Source organism: Heptranchias perlo, chromosome 7 (genome assembly GCF_035084215.1).
Source record: "Heptranchias perlo isolate sHepPer1 chromosome 7, sHepPer1.hap1, whole genome shotgun sequence".
Classification (NCBI taxonomy): Eukaryota; Metazoa; Chordata; class Chondrichthyes; order Hexanchiformes; family Hexanchidae; genus Heptranchias; species Heptranchias perlo.
The window spans coordinates 47,995,007-48,015,483 of record NC_090331.1 but is presented as its reverse complement, the minus strand read 5'-3'; the positions used below and the strand labels follow the sequence as shown (position 1 = coordinate 48,015,483).

The following is a 20,477-nucleotide window of genomic DNA, read 5'->3' as shown; positions in this document are numbered from 1 at the left end:
AAGTGACTATCTGAGGGGCAGGGAAAGGAAGGTTAGAACAGGAGCACCCAGAGCAACGTATGCTCTTAGCTTTAGAGGTCTAGTTTCCTACGAGGCAAATCAAGACTCTTGAGCAGGGCCATCAAACAAATATCAATGGCATCAACAAACTAGAGATGGCTTGAGGCAGAAGGATATTAGCAACGCACCAAGAAATGCAATACTGATGGGGATTCGGTTGTTGGAGGGGCTGACACGATCTTTTGCAGTCCAGACTGACAGTCCTGGAAGCTTTGTTGCTTCTCAGGTGCCAGATGAAGGGACATGTTGAGTAGACCAGAAAAGATTATGTAAGGGGATGAAGAGTAACCAGTGGTTGTAGTCCATGTGGGAGCCAATGATGCAGGTAAAGAATGGCCTGAATCTTGCAAAATTAATTTGGGAAACAAGCTTAGGAGCAGGGCTTCTTGAGTAGTAATTTTAGGATTACTTCCCATGCCATGCAATAGAAAAGAGAAGGATAGGAAAATTAGGGAAATCAATGCATGGCTAAAGGTGTGGTATTAGGAAGAAGGATTCAACTTTGTATGGCATTGGCACCAATTGTGGGACAGATGGGAGCTATTCTGCAATAGCTACACCTGAACAGGCAGGGTGCTAATGTTCTGGCAGAACAGCTAATTAGAGAAATGACAAGATATTTAAACTAGGAAGGGGGTGGGAAAATAAAACCACATCAGGATCAGCTAATAAAGAAGGGAGAAATAGAATCATACAGCACAGGAGGCGGCCCATCGTGCCTGTGCCGGCTCTTTAAAAAGAGCTTTAAAATTAGTTCCACTCCCTTGCTCTTTCCCCATAGCCCTTTAGAATCAGCCTGGTTAGTCTCAACCAAGTTGACAGTCGGCACTAATTGTCTCCCCGTGTCACTGTATAGATAGAGAGACAGAAAACATTTTAACGAGGGAGATGGAGTGGAAGAATAAAATCCAAAGTTATAAAATCATAGTTATAAATGGGGAAAAGACTAGTAAATATAAGGCATAGCTTAGACATAAAAAAAAATCAGGGGAAAAGAACTTTTTATAAAAAAAACAGAAAAATAATTAAGTGTATGTATTGCAATAGGCAGAGTGGGAAATAAATGGGGAACTGGAAGCAATTATTTTACAGGAAGATCTAGACTTATTAACAGAAATCTGGATGCAAACTGAAGAAGAATAGAAAATATTGGTAAGAGAGGGAATACATGCTGACAGGATTGATGTAGACGGAGAAGGAGTAGAGACAGTCAATATTAAAAAAGGCTTGTTGCATTAGTAGGCGTGTACTACAGACTTGCAAATTGTGAGAAGGAAATCTACAATCAGATCAGATCAGAGGTGAGCAGAAATAACAAAATTATTGTTCTGAGAGATAACAAAATTTTTTTTAAAAATGAAAAAGAACAGAAATATATGTTGTAAGTATATCCGTATAAGCAGCTTTGTTAAAAGCGAGGTGCAGAGCGGATTGTCAATTTTTGGATGATAAAAAAATGGCGGAGGTATTTAAGAAGTACTTTGCATCAGTCTTTAGTAAAGAGAATGAATCAGAGCGGAGTTGAATCCTGAAGTGGTTGAGAAGGAGATGAGCAATATTTTAAAATTTTCCTTCTTTTCCATTATAATAAGTTAGTTAAATCAAAGGAAGACAAAGCACCAGGGCCAGAAAGGATACATCCTAGTGTCCTGAGGGAGATGAGGAAGGAAATTACTGAGGCCCAAGGCATTTCCAGGACTCTTGAGCGTGAATGTGTGCAGGAGGTCTGTAGCAGGCAATTTAATACCCATTATCAAAATGGGAGACCGAGCTAGTCAAGATAATTAAAGGCCAGTTAGCTTAACGTAAATGGTATGGAACATTTTTTAGAGTCTTTTAATTAAGGATGTATTTCCACATATCTAGATAAAGAGAAAGTAGTTGGAAGTAGCCAGCATGGATTTCTAAAGGGACGATTGTGCTCAACAAGCTTCATAGAATTCTTTGAGGAGGTAGCAGACATAGTAGATGGGGGAAATGCAGCAGATGTCGTGTACATGGCCTTTATGAAAGCCTTTGAGAAGGTACCACACAGGAGATTTCTATGATGATTAAGGGGTATGGAATTAGGGGGATGATAGCAAACTGGGTTAAAATTGGTTACAAGCGAGGAAACAGAGAGTAGGACTTAAAGGCAGTATTCAGAGTGGTTTGAAGTGGATGGTGGTGTCCCACAGGGCTCAATCTGGGGCCACTTCTGTTCATTTTGTATAGTGATTTGGATATAGGTCTAGAGGGAGTGGTGTTGAAATTTGCAGTAACAACACCCACCACCAAGAAAGAGAGGGGTTTAGGGAGGGAATTCCAGAGCTTGGGGTCTGAATGACTGAAGGCACAGCTGCTGATGTTTTTTTTTATTCGTTCATGGGATGTGGACATCGCTGGCAAGGCCAGCATTTATTGCATATCCCTATTTGCCCTTGAGAAGGTGGTGGTGAGCCGCCACCTTGAACTGCTGCAGTCCGTGTGGTGAAGGTTCTCCCTCAGTGCTGTTAGGTAGGGAGGTCCAGGATTTTGACCCAGTGACGATGAAGGAATGGCAATATATTTCCAAGTCGGGATGGTGTGTGACTTGGAGGGGAACATGCAGCTGGTGGTGTTCCCATATGCCTGCTGCCCTTGTCCTTCTAGGTGGTAGAGGTCGCGGGTTTGGGAGGTGCTGTCAAAGAAGCCTTGGTGAGTTGCTGCAGTGCATCCTGTAGATGGTACACACTGCAGCCATGGTGTGCTGGTGGTGAAGGGAGTGAATGTTTAGGGTGGTGGATGGAGTGCCAATCAAGCGGGCTGCTTTGTCCTGGATGGTGTCGAGCTTCTTGAGTGTTGTCGGAGCTGCACTCATCTAGGCAAGTGGAGAGTATTCCATCACACTCCTTGTAGATGGTGGAAAGGCTTTGGGGAGTCAGAAGGTGAGTCACTCACCAGCCTCTGACCTGCGCTTGTAGCCACAGTATTTATATGGCTGGTCCAGTTAAGTTTCTGGTCAATGGTGACCCCCAGGATGTTGATGGTGGGGGATTCGGCAATGGTAATTCCGTTAAACGTCAAGGAGTGGTGGCTAGACACTCTCTCTTGTTGGAGATGGTCATTGCCTGGCACTTGTCTGACGTGAATATTACTTGCCACTTATCAGCCGAAGCCTGGATGTTGTCCAGGTCTTGTTGCATGCAGGCACGGACTGCCTCATTATCTGAGGGGTTGTGAATGAAACTGAACACTGTGCAATCATCAGCGAACATCCCCATTTCTGACCTTATGATGGAGGGAAGGTCGTTGATGAAGCAGCTGAAGATGGTTGGGCCGAGGAGACTGCCCTGAGGAACTCCTGCAGCAATGTCCTGCGGCTGAGATGACTGGCCTCCAACAACCACTACCATCTTCCTTTGTGCTAAGTATGACTCCAGACACTGGAGAGTTTTCCCCCGATTCCCATTGACTTCAATTTTACTAGCGCTTCTTGGTGCCACACTTGGTCAAATGCTGCCTTGATGTCAAGGGCAGTCACTCTCACCTCACCTCTGGAATTCAATTATTTTTTGATGGTAGGGTGAAGGGAGTGGGAAATGCATAAGAGGCCAGAATTAGAAAAATGCAGAGCTCTTGGAGGATTGTAGGGCTGCAGAAGGTTAGAGATAGGGAGGAGCAAGGCCATGACGATGAGAATTTTAAACTTGTGTTGGGGGACTGGGAACCAATGTAAGTCAGCGAGCACAGGGTGATGGGTGAGCATGACATGGTGCATGATAGGATCTAGGCAACAGAGTTTTGGATGATCTAAAGTTTACGGAGGATTGAAAATGGGAAGCCAGACAGGAATGCATTGGAATGGTTGAGTCTGGGGGGTAAGTTAGGCAGGGATGAGTATTTCAGCAGCAGATGGGCTGAGGCAGGGACCTGATGGGTGGTGTTACTGAGGTGGACATAGGCGGTCTTTATGCTGGAGAGGATATGGGGTTGGAAGTTCAGCTCAGGGTCACATAGACGCTGAGGTTGCATACTCTCTGGTTGAACCTGAGCCAGTGGCTGGGCAGGGGATGGAATCGGCAACAAAGGTACAAAGTTTGTGGTGGGAGCCGTAGACGATGGTTTCAGTCTTCCCAATGTTTAACTACAGGAAATTGCAACTCTTTCAGGACTTGATGTTGGACAAGCAGTCTGACAACACAGTGAACGGGTTGAGAAAGATGGTAGAGAAGCAGAGCTTGTGTCGTCAACGTACATGTGGAACCTGACCCTATGTCTTCAGATGATGTCGCAGCATATAGAGAAGGAAGAGGAGGGGGCCAAGGATAGATCCTTGGGGGACTCCAGAGCTAACAGTGTGGGGCAGGAAAAGAAGTAATTCCTGGAGATGCGCTGGCTACGATTGGATAGGTAAGATTGGAACCAGATGAGAGCAGTCCCATTGTGCTGGAGGAGGATGGTGTGGTCAATCGTGTCAGAGGCTACGGCAAGAGGATGAGACGGGCGAGGAGCACGAGCACAGTCACAGAGGATGTAATTTGTAACTTTGATTAGGGCCATTTCAGTATTGTGGCAGAGGTGGAATCCTGATTGGAGAGATTCAAAGTTGCGGGAAAGATGGGCATAGATTTGAGAGGTGACAACACGTTCAAGAACTTTGGAGATAGGGCGGTAGTTTGGAGGAACAGAGGGGTTGAGGCTGGGCTTTTTGAGGAGGTGGATAATGACAGTGGTTTTGAAAGGGAGGGGGGCGGTATTTGAGGAGAGGGAACCATTTTCAATGTCAGCTACCATGGGGCTAGGAAGGAAACGTTGGGTGGTCAGTAGCTCAGTGGGAATGGGGTAGTACAATGTGGGTGGCAAGAGATACAAAAATGTGGTTGGAGATGGCCTTATCTGTGATCAAGACCACGGAAATAGAGAGGTCACATGAGATGGCAAGATTGAAGGGGTGTTTGTGAATTATGGGTTGGAGAAATTATATGGAGGGTGAGGTTAAGTCAGAGGAGAGAGGACAAGGTGAGTTGCGATAGAGTTTGCAATCACTGAGGATGAGGAGTCAGTGCAGAGGCTGAGGGAGGAAGGATATCTCTGTCAGAAACCGAGATATTCCTTTTACCTATATTTAATTTCTATTCTTTACCATTTTAAACTGAGACTACACAGTAAGATGGTATACCAAGTGTACCAATTAGAGGTTGATATCTAGTATTTAGCAGTACTAGGGAAGGGGAGGATTTAGACATAATGGGGTGGTCCTGAGCTTTGCTGGTACTGGAGTTTGGCAGCACTGGTAGGAGCACTGTGGTTTGGCATTACTCTGGAGGGGGAACCTAGGGAAAGGAATATATAGAAAATAAAGGGTACAGACACAAACAGAAGAATAGAAAGATGCAGAGGGAACTGGAAATAGTTGGGGGGGGGGAATAACAGAATAGGGGGTTTGGCAGAACTGGACTGTTGAATATAGGGCTTAGCTCACTGGTGGATTTCTGCTGTCTGTTAGCAGGAAAAGAAGATGGTTTGGGGTTTGGAAGCACTGGTTTGTAATTGGCTAAGAGATTTCTTCTAATGGAATTTAGTGTTTTGATCGGGTCCTGCATGTGCCTCCATTTGTCTTTTTCTCTTAGTCCCATTCCCCAGCTTTCTCCCCATAACCCTGCAAATTAGTCCTCTCCAAGTACATGTCCAATTGCCTTTTGAAAGTTCCTATGGAATCTGCTTCCACCACCCTTTCAGGTAGTACGTTCCAGATCTTAACAATACTGTGTGAAAAAAATTCTCTTCATTCCCCCTCTAGTTCTTTTGCCAATTATTTTAAATCTATGACATCTGGTTACCGACCCACTTGCCAGTGGAAATGGTTTCACCCTATTTGCTCCATCAAAACCCCTCATTTTTTTGAATACCTCTATCAGGTCTCCCCATACATAACCTTCTCTGCTCTAAGGAGAACAAAATCCCAGCTTCTCCAATCTCTCCACATAACTGAAGTCCCTCATCCCTGGTATGATCCTGGTAAACCTCCTCTGCACCCTCTCCAAGGCCTTGACATTCTTCCTAAAGTGTGGTACCCAGAATTGTACACCATATTCCAGCTGAAGCCTACTCAGTGATTTGTAATGGTTTAGCATGACTTCCTTATTTTTATATTCAGTGCCCCTGTTTACAAAGGCAAGTATCCCATATGCTTTCTTAACCACCTTATCAACTTGCCCTGCCACCTTCAAAGATTTGTGAATATGCACCCCCAGGTTCCTCTGCTCTTACTATTTTGCAGGGGGTGCATCATTTAGATTATACTGCCTCTCCATGTTGTTCCTCCTAAAGTGCATCACTTCACAATTATCCGCATTAAATTGCATCTGCCATGTGACTGCCCATTTCACCAGTCTGTCTATGTCTTCCTGAAGTCTGCTACTATCCTCCTCACTATTTACCATGTTGCTAAGTTTTGTATCATCAGCAAACTTTGAAATTGTAGTCCCTATACCCAAGTCCAGGTCACTTACATACAAGAAAACCAATGGTCCTAATTCCTGGGCCACTACATACTTCTCTCTCTAGTCAGAAAAATATTCGTTCACTACTCTCTGCATTTCATATTGTTTTGAAATATAATCTTTTCATGTTTTTATTTTGTTTCAAACTTTATTTTTAGTCCCCGGAGTTTCTCATTGGCAGATTTCTAGCCAGCAACCTTGCTTTTGATTCGTACATTTCCCACCTCTTCAGTTATTATTTGGCAGCACTATAACTTATTGTGATGGTAAAATCTTGACATGGGGTTGACATAGAAGTTGCTAACATGTTTCAGGATTTCTTTTATAAATGTATGATAATGGTCTAATTTCCTTGCTAGGTACTCTCTTCAGGAAGGTTAGTAGGCTCTTCCAAGCAATGGAATGGAAAAAGGAGGTAAGATCACCATTGTTTCTGCTATTTTTTGAGTTAACTATTTTTTGATCATTACTGGAGACTTTAGGATGATTACTAACCTCTTTGTTAACATTGTCACATTGCAATATGTAAAATTTATTAAATTTGGGGGGAAAATTACAGCAGTTGTTGACAATTATAATAGAGACTTGAGTTGAGAATGTATTGACATAAAGGACTGTTTATTGTTTAGGAAGATGTGCCTAATAATTGCTGTCTGAACACTTGGCGCAATGTTGGGGTCCATTGTGGAGGCTGTTGACTTTTGTGCTGGGGTTTCAGGAATGCAACACTGGCTGTGATTAGTATTCAGGCTTCCCACTACTAGTAATACTACCAGTTCTTGGTTAGGAAGTTGGCTGAGCGAAAGGCGACAGAGAGTAGGGATAATGGGAAGGTACTCACATTGGCAGGATGTGACTAGTGGAGTCACGCAGGGATGTGTCTTGGGGCCTCAATTATTCACAGTATTTATTAACGACTTAGATGAAGGCATAGAAAGTCTCATATCTAAGTTTGCCGATGACACAAAGATTGGTGACATTGTAAGCAGTGTAGATGAAAACATAAAATTACAAAGCGATATTGATAGATTGGGTGAATGGGCAAAATTGTGGCAAATGGAATTCAATGTAGACAAATGTGAGGACATCCACTTTGGATCCAAAAAGGATAGAACAGGGTACTTTCTAAATGGTAAAATGTTAAAAACAGTGCATGTCCAAAGAGACTTAGGGGTTCAGGTACATAGATCATTGAAGTGTCATGAACAAGTGCAGAAAATAATCAAGAAGGCTAATGGAATGTTGGCCTTTATATCTAGAGGACTAGAGTACAAGGGGGCAGAAGTTATGCTGCAGCTATACAAAACCCTGGTTAGACCGCACCTGGAGTACTGTGAGCAGTTCTGGGCACCGCACCTTCGGAAGGACATATTGGCCTTGGAGGGAGTGCAGTGTAGGTTTACTAGAATGATACCTGGACTTCAAGGGTTAAGTTACGAGGAGAGATTACACAAATTGGGGTTGTATTCTCTGGAGTTTCGAAGGTTAAGGGGTGATCTGATCGAAGTTTATAAGATATTAAGGGGAACAGATAGGGTGAATAGAGAGAAACTATTTCCGCTGGTTGGGGATTTTAGGAGTAGGGGGCACAGTCTAAAAATTAGAGCCAGACCTTTCAGGAGCGAGATTAGAAAACATTTCTACACACAGGGTTGTAGAAGTTTGGAACTCTCTTCCACAAACGGCAATTGATACTAGCTCAATTGCTAAATTTAAATCTGAGATAGATAGCTTTTTGGCAACCAAAGGTATTAAGGGATATGGGCCAAAGGCAGGTATATGGAGTTGGATCACAGATCAGCCATGATCTTATCAAATGGCGGAGCAGGCACGAGGGGCTGAATGGCCTACTCCTGTTCCTATGTTCCTATATATACTTTTTCTTAAATAAACATTTGTGTCTTAACATGTTCATTCAGTACTTCTTTCACATTTTAAAAAAAGGTAAAGCTTATTTCCACTGAATGGCATCATCCAAGTTGTCATAAAAGGGGACATTTATTGATGCCTCTCAGTCTTCCTTTTTTTTAAAATGGTGTTTGTTGCTTCTTTCACTAGCTGCAGGATAATGCCTAGGAACAAAGATGGGCTAAGAAATGCGAGTAGGTTTACTGATATCTCTTTTGTAACATTTGGGGCTTTGTAGCAATTAAGGTAAAAAGATTTTATTCATTCCATTTTGATTTTTTTTTCTTGCTAGGACTGCAGGAGGAAAAGCTTCAACAACCTCTGTAGAGTCTGGTTACTCCCTGTATTCCACTGATTCTGAGGATCAGGTATAATTTTTTAAGGCTGTTGAATCTTCTGGTTTTAGTTATAGTAATGTTGCAACTAAATAATGAATGCAGATATGAATAATTTTAACTGATAGCATTCCATTTAACCATAAATTATGTCCATTTTTTTCAAAGGTTACAGATATTCATAAAGGCCTTGATCGATGTGCAGCTTTATTGCAGGATATTTTGAGAAATGAGACTACAGGTATGTATGATGTTGTTTAATTCTTTTTGTATGTTCAAAATGTGATACTATACCATTTTGAAATATGACAGCATTGATTTAATGCTATCTAATCTGCATGAGAAACTTAACAGTGGTACTATAAAGACCAAGTCCATCAGCATCTGAAAAGACAAGTTAACATTTTTGATAGGCCTAAGAATGGATTTCATTTTTAAGAGATGTAAAGATGTAAAGTCCTGGGTGATTAGACAAAGTTATTTTAGACAGATTATCATAGTATGTTATAGCACAGAAGGAGACCACTCGGCCCATCATGTCCACGCCAGCTCTTTCAAATTAGTCCCACTCCCCTGCTCGTTCCCCATAGCCTAGTAAATTTTTTCCTTTCAAGAATTTATCCAATTCCCTTTTAAAAGTTATTATTGAATTTGCTTCCACCACCCTTTAAGGCAGTGCATTCCAGATCATAACAACTGTGTTTTTAAAAAAAATGTTTCCTCATGTCGCCGCTGGCTCTTTTGCTGATCACCTTAAATCTGTGTCCTCTGGTTATCAACCCTTCTGCCACTGGAAGCAGTTTCTCCTTATTTACTCTGTCAAAACCCATCATAATTCTATCAAATCTCCTCTCAGCCTTCTCTGCTCTAAGGAGAACCACTCCAGCTTCTCCAGTCTCTCCACATAACTGAAGTCCCTCATCCCTGGTACCATTCTAGTAAATCTCTTCTGCACCCTCTCCTAAGGCCTTGGCATCCTTCCTAAATTATGGAAATGTTTTAAAGGATAAAAAACAAGTAAAACAGCTCAGTAATAAAGGTGTGCAAAGTAGAATGTAAATTAAAGAAACAGGTAGGAAAATGGGTGAGACAGCTAAGGTCTAAAATCACGACAGTCAGAGCAGAGAACTATAGAATATCCAGGAGGAAAATATACTGTCCCTGAAGTTTAGTTGGAACAATGTTGGACGCCTAAGACAAAAAGTCAGAGTTGGAATGGAAGGTGGAATTGAAGTGATGAGTTATAGGGAGGTTAGGGTCATGCTTGCAGATAAAACAGGTTTCCTCTATGTTTCCCCACATTTCACAATTCTGATCACAGTTGGATAATTCACTTATGTAATACACTTTTTTTTTATGAAGCAATGCAATGTCAACATTTGCACATATTGGAAAATTTACTAATGTTCTGTTTTACGCAACCCACTGTTAGATACGAAGGTTGCTTCTCTGAAATTAAGGAAGGCAAATGTTACAAAAGCAAAAGTGACAACAAGCAAAGGAGAAAGCACTAAAAAGGAAGTCAAGAAAAATGGCCCTGTTTCCTGTGCTCCACGTGTGCAAAAAGAGATTGGTAAGTTATAGAAAAGGCAAACAAAACAACCTGGTAATATATAGATGTTTGATTCAAAGGTGCTGTATGAAAATTTAGTTGCATAATGTTGCGCATTGTAACTCTCAAACTCTGTAGGTGGAAATGAGTCATGGATTTTTGCAGTGGTAGGTTTCATACACCCATTTTTCATGAATTATCTGTTATTTCACATGAAAAAAGTGAGAAAGTATTCTACCCCATAGCCTTGTCAGCCCTTCCCTTGATGAGCACAAACCAAATTTCTTCGAATGAGAAAACCTTTACAAAATGATTTCAGTAGTTTGGAGCATAATTGGGTGTGAAAGTACAGCTGTGTAGGGAGTGATCCAGCAATGGTGACATCATCCAGTAGTTTGCAAGAACAAAGGGCTCGAGGGTGGTTTTTTTGAGGAGGGGGTGATGAGTGGTTTTGAAAGCAAGAAGTACAGTACCCGAGGAGAGGGTACATTTACGTTTACAACAATGACTAGCATGGAAGAAAAGTTGTGTGGTCAGCAATTTAGTGGAAATGAGGTCAATGGCCTCATGGACAAGATTAGTTTCAAGAAGACATGAAGGGAGATAGGAGAGAAACTGGGAAAAGATGCAGGTTCAGGGCTAGGACAGAGGGAAGCCTGGGGGAGGTTTCACTTGATGGGCATGGGAAGGAAGGAAGGCAGCAGAAACTGTAAGAATGCTTGGATTCGATTTCCTGACAAATATATGTCACAGTGCCAGACGAATCCGTAACCCACTCACCTGAACTCTCTAAGGAACCATATGGGGATTACACCAGTTTAGATGTAGGAGTGAATAATGCCTAATTTTGGCTTGCCAAACTAGGGGTGGCCGTGCGAATGGGTAGGAGTTTACATGGAGCGAGAGGTTTACGGAGAACAGGAGGTCAGTGAATTTAGCGGAGAGTGGATAAGGGGAGTTGAAATGCAGATTGAAATCACTGAGGATGAGGAGTCACTCAGTGCAGAGGCTGTAGGAGGAAAGGAGGGATGATATCTTGGTGGAAAAACTTGGGATGGTGGGGGGGATGGTAGATAATGAGTATTCAAAAGGAGCAGTGAGGGCTAGTGCAAAGTGAGATGTAAGTGAGTAAGTACCAGAGGATTAGAGGGAGAGACTGATGGGTGATAAGTGCCACACCGCTACTGCAGTGGTTTGGACGGGGCAGATGGTGGAAAGTATAGCTAGGCAGGGAGGTTTCGGTAAGGGGCAAGGTGTTGCCAGCTGTGAAACTGTTTCAATCAAGGCTGGGATGTCAATATCGGGCACATCAAGGTTGTGGATGGCAAGGGCCTTATTCACAGGTGATCAGACATGCTGGAGGGAAATGCTTGGAAGAGCAGTGATTGTTGGTCTACTGGCAGAGTCCACATGGAAATTGGTGGGTGGGGTAAGTGGAACAGGAAGGAGATTGGCAAAATTACCTCCCAGCGGCTGTGCAGGGTGGGAACATTAGCAAAAGAAGAGGCTGAGACATTTGGCATTTCTGCACAGGAGGAGGCAGAAACTGATTCCTCGTTGGGCCCTTCAGGGAATACCAAGATAAGCTGTGGGCTTATCTGACAGGGATTCAAGCCTGGGAAGAGAGTAGGAAGGCAGGGGAGTAGTGATGAGTTGGAGTAAGGAATGCGGGAGGCAAGGTACACAAGGGGGGAGTAAAGAAAGGTGGCATGTTGGGTGACAGGAAGGAGATGATACAGGAGGGAAATGCCCAAGAAAGATGAAAAAAGGGAGATGGAAGTCATGGGCTCGGGTCCAGAGGGGCAGCCAAATTGCAAGCTCAAATGGAGACCGAGGGAATTTGAATTACATTGGCTTGGCAGAGATTAGAAGAGAAATGTCCTGATTGTAAACAGAGGACCTTTCCCCCTTACTCCAGGTGCCATATATCTGTTGGATCAAAAATTGTTACACTCAGTACACTTGGTACCTTTAGTGTTACGATAAAATGTTACAATACGTGATTAAGCGACTGTCTGAATATAGTGCAGAGGCTCACTGGATCAACAACTACACCAAACATTAAAACACTCCACAAAGCAAGGCCTGCAAATCCCTTTTTAGTGAGCCTCCCTCTGCAGATTCAGTGGGTAAAGGCACCATATCCTGGTCTGTCCTGATACACTGCTGGTTTACTGGGTAAAGTCTGTAGCTCTCTCTCTCTGTTAGTCAGTGTTATTGTGCTCGATAATTAGTCTTACACACATGCAACTGCATTAGAGCAGCCTTCACATCAGAAGCAAAAAAGCATTCACATATTTTGAGTACTAACTGATCTACAGCTACCATGGCTACAACATATCTAGTAACGAAGATCTCCATTCACTTAAAGAAATCAAAAAAGACTAAGAGATTAGTCTCCTTTCTGTGAATATTGTTCCAGTCCAACAAAGTCAACCCTTGATATTCATATGGAGCAGTAGGATTAGGAACAGTTAGTTCAAGAGGAATGCTTTGGCACTTGACAACTATGACACAATTAACATCTATTTTCATTCCAGATATTTGTTGCTGTAATTGGAAATATCTTGGTAATACCCAAATAACTCTCAATGGGTGATCATGAAATTGCACATAAATGACCCTCAACACCTCTAGTATGAACAATTTATAGGCAGTCACAACGTTCATCCTGGGCCCTAGCCTGAAAAAATGTTACAAAACTACATTAGTGTACTCTTTAAGAACAGTTTGTCTACTCCACAAGTCACGTCTCACTGGTTCAGTGACTGAGTTCTCATTCTGTAATCTAATCAACTGATCCTTGCTGCACACTGGCATGAATCAGAGCTAATATTGCTCTAACAGGCAGTGGGTCCACCCCACAGCTGTTTCAGCTGTCACATTCCTTGAGAGGATATCCAATATTACATTACCCCTCTCAGATCTGTGGATTACTTGGAAGTCACATTTCAGCAACATTAAATGCCCATTGACCTGGTGAGCCTGGATGAGCCAGAGGCACTTTTAGAGCTCTGTGGCTTGCAATGACCTTGACAAAAATGTTCAATTGTTCTGAGCAAGGAAATCCTTCTCAGTGGCACAGCATTTGTAAGGGTCTAGTTCATGAGAACAACTATTCCTGGTTTACCTAAAAGCTGCCTAACCTTTGATAACAATTTTACGTGTCAAAAGATTATGACTCAAGCTATTTTTCCTTGGTTGACTTGCTGCCGTTGGAGGAAATAATGTGTTCCAGGAATTAAACCGTCTCTCTCAAAAACTGGTCAGCTTCATGGTGAAACAATTTTTCTGTACGTGGAAAATACCTCCATAGATCTCTCAAACAACACTAACATAGGGGAAGCTACACTATGCCATCCAAATATACCACATAAATACTGTCCTTGCCACTAACCAGATGTACGGTCCAGCACAATTTAAAAAAAATCTCTAGGCCTAGCAATAGCTGCTAAGTGCCTGAAGAAACTGACCACAATGGTCAGTAACAATGGAATTTTGCAAAGGGGACCTCGAGCAGAAATCCAATTTCTAGGCCCTAGTGTTCTGTAATAAATCCAATGACTCATCCAGTAATAACATTTGATATCTATCTTTAACTTTTTCATGTTGCTTAGGTATCAATAACCAACACACAATCTTTCTCCTTGCCCTAATGGTTTTGGTGCAGAGATCACCGGGAATGCCTATGAATGTCATGAGGCTGGTTTAATAATATCATCCTGCATCTCACGTTAAATCTCACGGGATCCAAGGTGAGGTAGCCAATTGGATACAAAATTGGATTGACGACAGAAGACAGAGGGTGGTTGTAGAGGGTTGTTTTTCAAACTGGAGGTCTGTGACCAGCGGTGTGCCTCAGGGATCGGTGCTGGGTCCGCTGTTATTTGTTATTTATATTAATGATTTGGATGAGAATTTAGGAGGAATGGTTAGTAAGTTTGCAGATGACACCAAGATTGGTGGCATTGTGGACAGTGAAGAAGGTTATCTAGGATTGCAACGGGATCTTGATAAATTGGGCCAGTGGGCCGATGAATGGCAGATGGAGTTTAATTTAGATAAATGTGAGGTGATGCATTTTGGTAGATCGAATCGGGCCAGGACCTACTCCGTTAATGGTAGGGCGTTGGGGAGAGTTATAGAACAAAGAGATCTAGGAGTACAGGTTCATAGATCCTTGAAAGTGGAGTCACAGGTGGATAGGGTGATGAAGAAGGCATTCAGCATGCTTGGTTTCATTGGTCAGAACATTGAATACAGGAGTTGGGATGTCTTGTTGAAGTTGTACAAGACATTAGTAAGGCCACACTTGGAATACTGTGTACAGTTCTGTTCACCCTATTATAGAAAGGATATTATTAAACTAGAAAGAGTGCAGAAAAGATTTACTTGGATGCTACCGGGACTTGATGGTTTGACTTATAGGGAGAGGTTGGATAGACTGAGACTTTTTTCCCTGGAGAGTAGGAGGTTTAGGGGTGATCTTATAGAAGTCTATAAAATAATGAGGGGCATAGATAAGGTAGATAGTCAAAATCTTTTCCCAAAGGTAGGGGAGTCTATAACGAGGGGGCATAGATTTAAGGTGAGAGGGGAGAGATACAAAAGGATCCAGAGGGGCAATTTTTTCACTCAAAGGGTGGTGAGTGTCTGGAACGAGCTGCCAGAGGCAGTAGTAGAGGCGAGTACAATTTTGTCTTTTAAAAAGCATTTGGACAGTTACATGGGTAAGATGGGTATAGAGGGATATGGGCCAAGTGCAGGCAATTGGGACTAGCTTAGTGGTATAAACTGGGCGACATGGACATGTTGGGCCGAAGGGCCTGTTTCCATGTTGTAAACTTCTATGATTCTATAATCGATTTGTCTACTAATGCTCTCCTAGCTTGAAATTTGTAACAAAGTCTGTCTCAGTAGGTTCAGATGTACTAATAGAATCACTGAATCATAGACTTTTACAGCACAGACCTTTGTATTGCTATCAGCTCTAGGAAAGAGCTTAGTCCCATTTCCGATATCTTTTAAAATTTTCCCTTTCAAATATTTATCCACTTCCCTTTTCAAGCCATGTCATTAAAACCCTATGTGTAATTTAAAAAAAAAAAAAAAAAAATTTCCATTGTTTTTCAAGTGGTGATCTTACATTTATTCTGCCTGGTTACCAACACAACAACCAATGGAAATAGTATTTTTCTGATTTACCTTAATAATATTGAACACCTTCTTCAGATCTTCTCCTAACCTTTTTTTCTAGTGGAAAGAGACCCAATCTCTAGTCTCTCTTCATAACTGAAGCCTCTCATCCCTGGTTTAATCTTATTAATCTCTTCTGTACTCTCTCCGTGGCCTTGGCATCCTTCCTAAAAGAGGGGCAACAAAAGCTCAATAAAATTCTAACTGCAGCCTAACCAATGATTTCTGTAGGTTTCATGATTAAATCTTTGCTTTTGCACTTTGTGCTTCTATTTATAAATCCTGTATGTTTTTTTTTGGAGCTTTATCAACTTGTGCTCCTATTTTTAAGGTTTTATGTATTTGAACCCCAAAGTCCCCCTTCTTGCATTCCTTTTAAAGTTTTACCATTTGGTGTATATTTCCTCTCCTTATTCCTCCTCTCAAAATGTGCTGAAGAGGCATGCCAAAGTTAGGCGTTGAATTTTTTTTGTGGGCAAAAATAATCTCTGCCGCTGCCACCCCTCCCACTACAACATACCATGCAGGCGGCTGTCCCGGCCTGATCTTGAGGCCCTCATGCTCGCATGCCAAATTTAAATCAGGCTGGGGCCTCACAATCTCTCTTTTTCTCTCTCCTTTCTGTTTCTTTTTCTTTTCTTTCTTTTTTTCTCTTAAGTTGCCTGGTTTCTGTACTGCTCTTTAGTTGCCTGGTTTCTCCCTAATAATGGAATGACATTTGCAATTTTTCAGTCCAAAGGCATATTCCTGAATCTAGAGAGCTCTGGAAAATTTTGTCTGAAGCAGCTGCAATTTCCTCGCCTAGTTCTTTTAATATGCTCGGGTAGATACCATCAGATGCTGCAGATTTGTCTATTTTAAGTCTCATTATTTTCTCTCTCACCATTTCTTTACTTGCATTAAATGCAATAAGTTCCTCCTGTTGACTTATTTTTCTGTTCCCTTGTACCACTGGTATTTTGTACTCTTCCTCCATTGTAAAAACGGATACAAAGTTCTCATTTAACAAGTTTGCCATTTCCTTATTGTCCATTATAGTCTCGCCTGCATCTTTCTTTAATGGGCCTACATTCCCCTTTATTACTCTTTCTTTTAATATATTTATAAAAACTTTTGCTGTTAGCTTTGATGCCCCTTACAATTTTTTTACATATTCCCATTTTGCACCTCATTACTTTCTTTGTATCCCTTTGTTGCTTTTTATAGCTCTTCCAGTCTGCTGGATTTGCACTTTTCCTTGCATTTGTGTAAACCATTTCCTTTAGCTTGATACTGTCTTTTACCTCCCTTTTAGAGTATATTAGTAAATAAGTGTTCTGTTCTACAAAGCATCTGTGTTGTGGGATGCTGGAATTGGAGGAACTCAGGAACTTATCATTTACATTTATCCTATTATTAAAAGGTAATGTAGTCTCATTCCAGTAATTTTCTTGTCTATAGCCTTATCTATGTTCTAGTGACTAGTTTCATCTGGGTAAATTGTTGCATTTCACACAAGTAAACTGATATAGTCTGGCTTCCCACAACCATAGCACTACAGTGAATTGTTCCTACTGGGCAAAAGCTAAAAACCCCTCTTTTTTTTTAAAGGAGATGTGGGTACCTGAATGAAGAGCACTGAATTGATCACATGACCACAAGCCTGTTGGCATAATTCTTCACATTAGCTGTTACATCATACAGATTATTTTTTTAAAGTTTCTCCTGTAATGATATTCTGAACATTCCAAGTAATCATAATTAACAATCTCTCTGCAGTTCACATGAGCCAATGATAAGTCTTTCTTGGTTTGAATTATGTTATAGTAATGCATGCAGGTTTAAAGTTGTTTCAAAAACAAAAGTAAACTATAAATTTAATGAGAAAAGGAAAATTCCTTATCTTCATCTTAAAACAGCAGAACTTAAACCCACATTAAAGAATACAGCTATTTTAAAAAAGAAAGTAAATACTGACAAATAACTTGTTAAATCAAAATCACCAGCAGTATCAAAAGTTTCCACCTGTGAAACTGAGTCTCAAAGCTTTCAGCATGGTGGAGCACCACATGATAATCTGGGGAGAAGGGAAATAACAGATGGCTATTATCTAGATTGTTTCACGTGAATTGCACCTCCACTGGTTCGATGATAAAGCAGCATTGATGTTGCCCGTGGAGAAGACTGGAGCCTACAATGTCTGATGGAAAATGTGTAGTGGCAAGCAGCCTGTAAGGGAACATAAATTGAAGAAAGTAAAACCTTTCAACATCCATTCAGTAAGAGCATCATAAACTGGCTGCCTGCTTTGGGATTTTTGTTCACTGCTGTACCTTAAGAATGTAAGGAATCTTACAACACCAGGTTATAGTCCAACAAATTTATTTTAAAATCACAAGCTTTCAGAGATTATCTCCTTCGTCAGATGAATGAATGAAAAGGTTCTCAAATCGCATATCTTATACTATGTTGGGACAGCATCACGCCAATCAAAAGGTGTCGTTGTTATTCAAACAGGCCAGTCACGAAGAACAGCACGTCCCAGTACACTAGATATACATTGTGTCTATTACACAGGCAGGCAGAAAGAAACTCAAAATGGTATCTTAAGAAAATTGCATAACTTGTTACAGGATTTTATATTTCCAAATCCCTTCCTATTTTGAGATTTTTAAATAATTACAAATGGTTTTGGAAACCAGAGATTTTCAAATTCCTACTGTACTAAGAACTATTTAATATGAACAGATTACACTACGTCTTGTGCTATGGCTGACTCTGCTCGATTTTCCAATATTATTTATTTTATGATTAGTTTCAGCACCAAAGTTCAAGGTGACCCCTGATGCAGCAGAAGTAGGTGTGAACAACACCATGCATGTGTCAACGACACAACAGTTCACAATTCCATCAAATCAGCATTCTCCCGTTATAAACCAGTGCCTCTCTGATCATGTACAGACACAAATGGGTCTTATAAATGGCCATGCTCCACTAAGTGCCTCTAATGGGATACCAGCCCGACCTTACTACGCAGTTTTGGACTCTGGTAAGCAACTGCTTCATGACTTTACAGTAAATGTGGTAGTCAAAAAAAACGATGAATTTTATTAGTACTTTATGTGCAAACCTCCCAAGCATTCTAATGTCAGCATGTGCTTATATAATTAAGTTTTTATGATGTGCCAATAGCATACTATCATTTTTATTTGTATGAAACCAGTAGCTACCATAAACAAATGTTTGTAATGTGTTTTGTTAGGATCCCAAGCTGCTCCAACATTTAACTGTCGACTACCTACCTCTACACCAGCTATGTCTCCAAAGAATGCTGTGCATCCATTAGTAATACAACCTGTGAGTATATAAATAGGTTTTTCTGTTAGATATTTTATTCACAATGTCTGGGTCATTGTAATGTAAGTAACCATTAGACTAGAAGTAGGTTCAGGGGAATTCTATCTCCCTGCACTGACAGGTTTGTAAATGTTTACCATGTACACTGAAGCATAAAAAAACTAATACAGTAATAAAGCTACTCTTATATTAGAAATGGTTTATTGCTATAATAACCCTAAATTACTGAAAGCTCAATTGCATATTAAAAAAATGAGCATTTTGTTTTGCTGCTGTCCTGTCTTTCGTTTTCTCTATTTGACACTTTTATTTTAACTTTCATTTTACTCCTATTCTTAAACTTCCCTGCCTATCCCAGCCTTTATTCCCTTTTTTTTACCTTTTATCTTCTGCCTCATTATTCCCACTGTCTATTTTGGAGGTATGTTTAGCTTTGGAAAATGGTATATTTTCATTTCATCACCTAAACATTGGCTCCAAATTCCAGTTTTTCAGCCAATCAGATAATTGGGCATTTGTTCTAGTTTTTAATTCACATTGGTACCTGCAGTGGCTTGCAATGGAAAGGCTTCCTTCAGCCCAGCAAGCTATGAGGTCAGGAACTCCTATAGGATGCAAAAACTGTGGCCTAAACTCACCTGCCGCTCACCGCCCTATAAGGAGAGTCAGCCGCACAGGAAGCCTGCCTCTTTGCTTTGGTCCCTCACACGAGGACTTGGATTTAGCAGTTGGTGACTACTAAGGCCGATGCATGGAATTGGGCTTTTACACCAAGGTGGCTGGTGCATTGCAAGCTGCCCTGCATTGGCTCACCAAACTCCAGGTTTATTGTATAGCAGATAAGGAAACTCTTAAGATTTAGTGTGACTGCTGCTTGAAGACATTACCTGGAGGTTGGCTATGGGAACATGCATTCATATCTCCAGGGTTTGGTACCTGTAATGATTTGGGTTGCAGAGAGACCAGAAGCTGCTGTTGAAGTTCTGCACCTCCAACTGGTGGAACCACTGTTCAATGATGTATGTTGTGGTCTTTTTTTTTTGGCGAGTTGTGTTGCTCACTATGCCACTCGGAGATCATGGTAGCTGTTGTCTGCTTGAAAAGGGATTACATCCGCACTTCAGTTTTCTAATAAACAACTAGTGACTATCCTCTTTGGAGGGGAGATAAGCAGGGTCTTTGGTTCATAAATGACATGCCTAGTGACAAGATTGGAACCAGTCAGATTTCAATGACAAATTCATTAATCCAATACCTGACCCAGGATGGTTCAGGATGCTGTTGATGATTGACCAGCAAGCATGGGTTATCAGTGGAACTTGGAGAGGCAGGGATTCTTCCCAGTCTGCTCCAGATATCTCTGCAAGCCAGTACCCTAACAGGTAGAGTGGTCCTGGTTGGTCAAGCAGAAAGAAATTTGCCAGTGCTCTGTTAGATAGTAAACTTGTGTAGTTGTAGCTGATAACAATGCTCCTGTGAACACTTAAGCCGTGGCTCTTGCCAAGCTTTCTAGCCTTGGTTAATTGGGGTGTGTCACTGTAAGAAAAAGAGTGTGCACTCCATGTTGAGCAAACAAAAATTGTACTCGTTAGTTTGGTTTGGAGGCTTGTAAGCATGGTGATGTTA

At 41.3% G+C, this 20,477-nt stretch overlaps 1 protein-coding gene across 2 annotated transcripts in view; it reads left to right on the top strand.

Annotated features, from left to right (window-relative positions):
- The window catches only part of ccdc14 (coiled-coil domain containing 14), a 46,829-nt gene that overhangs the window by 7,251 nt on the left and 19,101 nt on the right, over positions 1–20,477 (top strand). For both annotated transcript variants that reach the window (XM_067987466.1, XM_067987465.1), the window contains exons 2-7: positions 6,884–6,939; positions 8,725–8,800; positions 8,936–9,008; positions 10,200–10,340; positions 18,310–18,543; positions 18,757–18,851. In XM_067987466.1, the coding sequence (XP_067843567.1) occupies positions 6,884–6,939; positions 8,725–8,800; positions 8,936–9,008; positions 10,200–10,340; positions 18,310–18,543; positions 18,757–18,851 (675 nt within the window). The remainder of the gene's footprint in view (positions 1–6,883; positions 6,940–8,724; positions 8,801–8,935; positions 9,009–10,199; positions 10,341–18,309; positions 18,544–18,756; positions 18,852–20,477) is intronic.